This window comes from Priapulus caudatus, unplaced genomic scaffold (assembly GCF_000485595.1).
Source record: "Priapulus caudatus unplaced genomic scaffold, Priapulus_caudatus-5.0.1 Scaffold161, whole genome shotgun sequence".
NCBI classification, from domain to species: Eukaryota; Metazoa; Priapulida; class Priapulimorpha; order Priapulimorphida; family Priapulidae; genus Priapulus; species Priapulus caudatus.
In genome coordinates, this window is record NW_014577222.1 from 46067 (window position 1) to 54806 (window position 8740).

The 8740-nt window shown below is 42.4% G+C and overlaps 1 protein-coding gene across 1 annotated transcript; it reads right to left on the reverse strand.

Moving 5' to 3' along the window:
• Nucleotides 1-2581: 2581 nt before the first annotated feature.
• LOC106806453 (plant intracellular Ras-group-related LRR protein 5-like) lies at nt 2582-3698 on the reverse strand. Its single transcript, XM_014808392.1, has one exon. It carries the CDS (start codon nt 3647-3649, stop codon nt 2582-2584), a length of 1068 nt encoding a protein of 355 aa, XP_014663878.1. The 5' UTR covers nt 3650-3698.
• Nucleotides 3699-8740: the final 5042 nt, after the last annotated feature.

The window sequence follows — 8740 nt, forward strand, 5'->3', positions numbered from 1 at the left end:
GAAACATGAGCATGTCCAGATATAATGGGATTTTGTACTTTTATACACTGTATAGATATTTTACACTATATAAAGATATGTTCATCAACAACTAGCGGCTAAAACGGCAACGTTACGTGAGCACTGCACAAGTCCATGTTAATACTAGTCAGTAGTCCTGAACTCTGGTGATGGTCACACATATACAAACATGTTATAAGGGCCTGTTGATCCTATCCAATATCATATGCAATTACGGATTATGAAAAATACTGATGCCATCCAATTGTAAATTTGTTTATGACAATTATTTATGAATTATTAAATTAAGTAAACCCTGACCACAATAAAAACTCTCAGACATGATTACAGGTTCAAACGTTTACATACAATTTATACTATGGGTTTATACAAAATGACATACAAAAACAACAATTACGTTTCTACTATGTACAGTATAAAGTTGGGGTGTAAATAGGAATCGAATATCAGGAGAGCATTATACATATATATGTGTGTGAATCATATTTCCTACCTGACATATGTTGCTCACTCTGTAGTAAACAGCATTTTGTAATTACTTCTGTCTGATGCAAACCCCTCAGGACCCACAATACTAAAATCACTCGTTAATGACATTATATTATAATATCACTTTAACATTTTATATAAACAATCAGGTGATAGTATTAATTCCATTTAGGTGTCATAGAAATTCAAACGTTTAGAATTCAGTGCCATTTTTTCAAAGCATATATTGCTCATATTGCATCTTACGCAGGGGGTCAATATTAAACACTAATATCACAGAACGGACTCATTATGACTAGCTATAGCTACACATACATCTATGCATGCAATTATAACATTACATAAAACTGATGAAAACTACACCTAATTAATACCTAGTTAGAATATAATAACTAAAAATTAATTCTGCTGAAAAATTAATGCCATTATTTGACTGCCACACGCAGTCGACATTATTTCTATGTATGTACTATGAAACTTCTTACTCAAGGCAAGCATACAGAAAACATATATATATATATAGTTACACAGTAGTGACAGTACTGTGAATTAACCTACATTCAGAGTACAGATTTTTTCACGGTTCTAGTACTTTGCACTACTACATTTGCATTTTGGTTTAACCTTAGACATGTGTAATTATATTGGTGCATCTGTTATACTATAATGAAATCCTACCTCACATTACATACACACCGTCACGGATTAAGATTTTAGGAATGACGAATTTAAAATTGCAGGTCGTGTACTGCAAATAATAAATGAATAACTGCTGAATAGTTTGATGACTTCTTTTTGGATTTTCTTATACAACACAAGAACACGATTAATAGGCACAAATTGTATATTATAAAGATTGACTTGGTCCACAATATTTCAAAAATATATAGATTATGCAAATGCTTAAAAACATGTATATATATAGATATAGATATGCACAAAAACTGAACATTAAATTGAATTTTACTGAATGAGACTTCATTGATTAAGACTTTATCTGACATGTTCTCATTGCTACCTAACCTACCTAACCTGGTTTATTATATATGTGGATACTTCTAAAATATAGATCTTGAATGAACAGCATATACAACATTCCTTTACACAACATGAACCATTCCTTTATTGTGGAATGACGTATTAATCTGAACTTGGCTAAGCACTACACAATTTTGATGCAAGTGAATCAATCCTAAAAGCATGTACACGTGCACATTTTATACTCCTGACAATTGATGAAATTACGAAGTAATGAAACAGCAAGGCAGGTGATACTACTGCAACACCATTGGTCGACATTTCCCCTCAGTCACCTTACTGAAACACTATTGGTCGACATTTCCCCTCAGTCACCTTACTGAAACACTATTGGTCGACATTTTCCTTCATATACCTTACTAAAACACGATTGGTCGACATTTTCCTACAGTCACCTAACTAAAACACTATTGGTTGACATTTTCCTCCGGTCACCTTACTGAAACACAGGGCTGCCAACATTAGGTGATAGGCGAGAGTGAGACGCGAGAGTGAGATGCGAGGGAGCGAAGCGACCGAGTGGGGGTGGGTGTAGGAGGGTGATTCCCCCCTCCCACGGTAGGGAGCTTTTGCATTTTATAACTTCAATTTGGGCAATTTGGTGCACACTAAACTGACTGTTTTCAGATATATTGTAAGATTTTTTTGCTGTGCGTGAGATATTTCAGCGTTTTATTCATGAAGAGATATTCATGAAGAGATATCTCAGCATTTTTTTGCTGTGCGTGAGATATTGTAAGATCAGCGTGAGAGCGTGAGATTTGGTCAAAATGCGTGAGAGTTGGCAGCCCTGGAAACACTATTGGTCAACATTTTCCTTCATTCACCTTACTAAAACACCATTTAATAGTCAACATTTTCCTACAGTCACCTTACTGAAACACTATTGGTCAACATTTTCCTTCATTCACCTTACTAAAACACCATTAGACTACATTTTCCTACAGTCACCTTACTGAAACACCATTGGTCGACATTTACCTTCAGTCACCTTACTGAAATGCTATTGGTCGACATTTTCCTTTAGTCACCCTTACTGAAACACCATTGGCCGACATTTGTTCTTCCTGAACGGCGAACAGATGTTCTGATATATCGGAACGCGGAAGAACATCCCAATGCTGTCGAACACGAGGCTCGACTGGCAGTACGTGAAGAAGGGTCCGCCGCAGTTGCAGCACTGTCGCGGCGCGCGCAGCATGTTGTGCAGGTCGCGCGGCAGCCCCGCCGCCTCCCACGCGACGCCGTGCGCCACCACGCCGCGGCAGCACGACTCGAGCAGCGGCGGCACGCGCGACGCGGGCCGCCGCTGCAGCGCCGCGATCGCATCGCTCTCGCCCTCCTCGACGAGCGGGTTGTTGACGGCCGTGAACGTGTAGAGCCGCAGCATCCTGAGCGACGCCGGGAAGTAGCGCAGCGCGTTGTTGCGCACGTGCAGCTCCTTCAGCTGCTGCAGCCGGCCGATCTGCGCCGGCAGCTCGCGCAGCCGATTGTTCGACAGCCAGAGCCGAATGAGGGACCCGCACTGCGCGAGCGCGTCGGGCAGCCGCGTCAGCGCGCAGTCGGACACGTCGAGCTCCTGCAGGCGGCGCAGCGCGCTGATGCGCTCCGGCAGCGCGCGCAGCGGGTTCTCGCCGAGGTACAGCGTCGTCACGTTGCTGAGCTCGCAGATCTCGACGGGGAGGCGCTCGAGGCAGTTCGAGTGCGCGCTGACCTCGCGCAGCGCGGTCAGCCGGCCGATGCTCGCCGGCAGGCTCTCGAGCGCGTTGTTCGTCACGTTGAGCACGGCGAGCGCGCGCAGGTCGCCGATCGCGTCCGGCAGCGAGCGCAGCATGTTGTTCTTCAGGTCGAGCTCGTAGAGCTGCTCGAGCCGGCCGATGCCCTTCGGCAGCGACGTCAGACAGTTGTACTGCAGGAACAGCTCCTGCAGGCCGCGCAGGCAGCCGATCTCCTCGGGGATGTCCGGCAGCCGGTTGTTCGACATGTTGAGCGAGGCGAGCTGCACGCCGATGAAGCCGATGCGGCTCGGGCAGCACGTCAGGTGCATGTAGCTGACGTCGATCTCGTGCGGCTTCGTGCGGCACGCCTCCTCGACGACCATGTACACCGTGTCCCAGCTGGCCTGCGAGCTCCGGCACGTCGGCCAGCCGCTCCAGCCCATGCGCTCGGCGAGGCCGCGACGCGCCGCCGGCTTCCGCTTCACGACGCCCGTCGTCGCCGCGGCAACGCTCGGGGGCGGCGGCGGCGGCGGCGCTCCATCGAGACGCGAGCCCTTGCCGCCGCGGACCGCCGCCCCCGCCGGTGGTTTCGTCGCGGGATGCAGGTAGCTGTGCAGCAGACCCCAGACGACGCAGGCGACGGACACGGCGAGCGACATCGCCACGGCGACGGCGACCGTCGTCGTTCCCAGGTCGCCGCCGACGAAGATCATTTTCGTGTGCGGTGGAGAGGTCGCGTGGAGGTCGTCAGCGAGACGCGGCTGCCGGGCGGCGGGTCACGTGCATCGCCTCACGAGTCACAAATGAACGTGATTGCTGTCCCCCGAGGTGAATCCTGCACACTTCTTTGACACGCGAAAATTACGAGCGGCGATTCAGATGGCACATTAGCCTGGCTCTTTCAGTCAAAGGCCTAAAATAGGCCAGAAACAATGAAGGGAATGGCACTTTAGTGGTAGGCCACCCATAAAATATCCATCATTCGCCACAGTTTAACTGCCACATTAGAATCCTGGATGATCTGAGCAAAGTTTTTTTGAACTTTTACATTTTCCTGGGGTTAATTTCTTAACTTGTATACATGTATACACGTATAGTACATACAGGGGTCGAAATAAGTGATGGTCTGATGGTCCAGGGCCATCAAATAATCAGGAGGACCATCAGATTATCAAAGTCAATGGTCCGACAGACCATTGAATATTTTGGTCCCATTTTACGGTAATTTTCTTTGAAGTTTCACGTGCAATATTCCAAGGATAGTGAGGATTATGTTGAAGAGGAAGATGAACAAATATTAGATAAGATGGACATGATGGAGTGTGCCAAGAAGGCTTATAATCACTTGAATTAGTTACTTGACTGAAGGATGTTAACTGTATTAAATGAATGAACGTGCTTCTAAGAAATATTTGAGACATACTATATTCCGGTGTTATGGGTTCAACTAAATTAAATACTAAAACAACTTTATTAACCAATATACTATTAAAGTGAATAAACAATTACTGTATTGTTTAATACATTCATTGCAGGTGAATAATTAAACAATTTTATCACCTTGTAAAATCTATTTCTTACGCTTGCACGCCGCATTACTATTAGAGAACAATTTGAAATTTAGGAGGACCATCTAAATTTCAAACTAGATGGTCCTGTGGACCATCTCTTTTTTCTCCTCATTTCTACCCCTGTAGACAGATCCACAGATATATTCTTCTCTAATTCACCAACCTACAGTTCAAATGCTGACTATATGGGGTTACTGCAAACATGAATACCGTTAAGAGTGAGATTTATTTACATATAACATCAAAAAGGGGTATAGCATGCCCTTGCTCAAATATCACCACTGACGCACACTACAAATATGACAATTAAATCACACGTTCAACAAGCAATCGTACGAAGCAAATACAGACAGCGACTGCTAACAAATAGGTTTAAATAAAAAACTGCTAGAAATGTCGGCAAAAAGTTCACAAGGGATAGTTGGACAGCATGTTCAAAGGGTGCCTTGAAAAGATAGCCAACCACAGATCTGATCATATATCTAAAAAGTTAAAGCTCTCTACACAATAATTGTTTAGGGAAATGTATAAATTTCTACACTCTAAAAAAAGCTTGGGGAACTAAGGGAAACTCAGCACTAGAAGCAGAATGACAGAAAAAGCATTATAAAAATATGTACTAAAAATACTGTAATTCGTACAAATTATGTACACAAATTATGTACACAATTTACTGCAACAAATCATCAATATACATGCAAAAGAATTAGGTATGATTTTTCAGGCAAGACCAAGAACTTTAAGGCCGCCGCACACCAGCCGATTTTTACAAACGATGAAGCGATGAAGCGATGAAACGATGTAGGTGTGCGCGTTCATTTGTAGACGATTTTATTGTTATCGGGTGATCGTTCCAAAATCAAACATGTTTGATTTTGAACCGATTATTTGGACGCGATTTTGTGGTGTGCGCGTGACCTCAGGAAAATCGTGTGCGATAAATATTGAACAGCCAATAGCTGAACGTGCCCGTGTCACATGACATTCACCTTGCAGAAATTATCGTAGGTGTGCGCCGCACACCTACATCGCTTCATCGCTTCATCGCTTCATCGCGTCATCGCTTCATCGTTTGTAAAAATCGGCTGGTGTGCGGCGGCCTTTAGTAATGATATATATATATATATATATATATATATATATATATATATTATATATATATATATATATATATATATAGATGAAAAAATACAACCTAGCAAGGAATACTGTAATATGGTACAACACAGTCTCAAAATCATTTCATAGCTTTAAAAGTAGTAGATGAGTGAGATGCAATACACACTTGAGGTGTTTTAGAAAGTATAATTTTAAGTTGATACCGCGAGTTGTATGCAAAGTCCATATATATATATATATTATATATATATATATTATAATATATTTTACATGAACCAGAATTGGGTCAGAAACCTCCAGGGCACATCCCATGTAAGATTAGCATCTATTCAAGGACATTTAGGACAACTGATCGCAGGAAGTAAAGGGTAACGTAAAATAAGAAGACTTAATATTACATTCATGCAGGTAGGAGAAAGAATCGAAATAATAGGATTGAACCATGAAACGGACTAATTTAGACAAGGCTTGAACGAGTAAAGTTTTTTTGGCAGCACAGATATATATATATATATATATATGATGATGATAGCCTAAGAATGGAGAAAAGGCAAATATAAAGAAACTTGCAAATATATATACAAATAATTAATTGCAAGATAATATAGACATATTGCACATGTAAAGGCATGCAGTAATGGCAAATGTTCTGTCATCTAATATAATCACATAATTAGTGAGTGTGCAAGTTCTTGGCTCATATCAGAGAACAGAAAAAAATGTCTGCATGTAATTATTACAAGTTGATTCATGTTCGAATAAAAGCCATGACCTGGTTGCTTCTGTATGGTATACCCAATCTGTCACTTACTGTAGCAACAGCATCAGAAATACATCACTCCAAAAAATGTGCGATTTCCAAATATCACGAGAATCTGCCAATTTCATATACATTCCACCAACACCATTCATCTGCCAATTTCAGCCACAACGCCACCAATCGCTTATGAATTAATGCAATCAAATCAAACCTGACGTATTAGGCATGAAAAGTACTGACTAATAAGTAATGGAATGAGATTAAAATCCTGTAGTGTAAGTATGCAAATCCCCGCATACTACGGCCCAAGGATAGAGAGCATGGGTCCCAATAAAACCAATGTGCCTAACCCTAACCCTAACCTATTATATTGATATAATATTATATTTATATTGATGTAAATGACATTGGTTTTATTGGGACCCATGTTCTCTATCCTTGAACCCATACTACTAGTAGTAAGTACTACTAGTGCCAATGTCGCAATGGTAGGGCCGAGCATATTCATGATTGAATTGATTCAACAAAAACTGTCAAAATACTGCGGATTGTGATTTGTGATGGCCGATTTCAGCAGCAATACAAAACACTAGTCACTACAACAACAAGGGCAGTTTTGATCATTACTGATTTTTTGATTGTACACTTTTAGTTGTGATCATGATTGATGGCAATGCCTGCTAATGCCAGTAATGGTAGGACTACGACTGTACACGTAACAGTAACGGTAACAGAGATAAACAAACTGGCAACACCAACAACGGTGTACTGTCACCGCGTTTGACTGGTGCCTGGTAAAATAGGCCGACTTAGTATGACAGTCAGTCTAACCCCACCAGGCTGTGTGACTAACGTCAATATATACACAGGTCTCCTAACCCTATACTATAGCCTAGGCCTAGCAAAGACCGTTTTTTTGGAGCTAGTCAGTCATGCTTACCTATGTAGTGAATACTTTTCCCATATTTCAGCTTCTGTAACACCACAAACCATCAGTATAAAGGCATATACTCAACACTCTGCAGCATCTGTACGTGATGTAGATCTATATGAGTGCCAACGATTTATGTGCACTGTTATGACAATGAAACATCCTTTCGTATCGATATATCACGGACAATGTACTTAGGATCCATCATGGTGTCTAGACGGACCCCATCTCCTTTGCTCAGTTCTTTAGTGCACTCTCCCGCTATCGATATTGCGATAAGTGAATATCGGGCGAGCAGTATTCCCCGTCTATTGCCCCGGCTGTCAGAACGAGATTTACCGACTCCTAGCGACACCTGTTGGCGGGAACGATACAGGTTGAACTGTTGAACAGTAGGTAAGGAGATAGAGAAAGCAGACGTATTAATTTTCATGAGGGTAGAGAAGTGAGGTAAATGAGTTAGAGGAATGGAGACGGTGAGAGAGGCCGACATAGTAAATGAGCGATGAATGTAGGCGAGAAGGTGGAAGAGTTGGAAAGAATGAGAAGGAAGAATAATAGTAAACTGGGGAAGAAGGCGGACAAGTACAAGAGAACAGAAGGTGAAAGAGTTCGAAGAGAAGAAATGTGAAAGGCTCAAAAAAGCTACAGCCTACAGGAGGGTGATTAGCCCGACGAGGCTGTGCGACTGATTGTTTATCATATCTACGCCTACCGTATCGGCGTGGCGCGGTGTCTAACAAAAACAAAGCTATTGATGTTACATGAGCGGATCTAGAGGGGGGTCCAGGGGGTCCGGACCCCCCTTTTTTACCCACAAAAAAGGAAAAAATGGAAAACATATAATAGATCATTTTCTGCGTGTGTTGCTATCCCCCGGGCGTGGAGGGAGGTCACGTGATAACGTTGACGATGACGTTCAAAACGTTAAACCTAACGGTAACTCTCACTTCAACACCGCCAACAGCGACACTCACACTAAATATATATGTATCGCCGCGCTATATATAGGCATTGTTATCCACAAAAATTAATCTATGGTGTGGGGACAGATATCATGATGCAAAAACCTTAACCCTAACCGTAATCCTAA

What these genes read in the sequence shown, in the direction of transcription:
- LOC106806453 (XM_014808392.1), bottom strand. Translation starts at nt 3,649, where the DNA reads ATGGTCGTCGAGGAGGCGTGCCGCACGAAGCCGCACGAGATCGACGTC.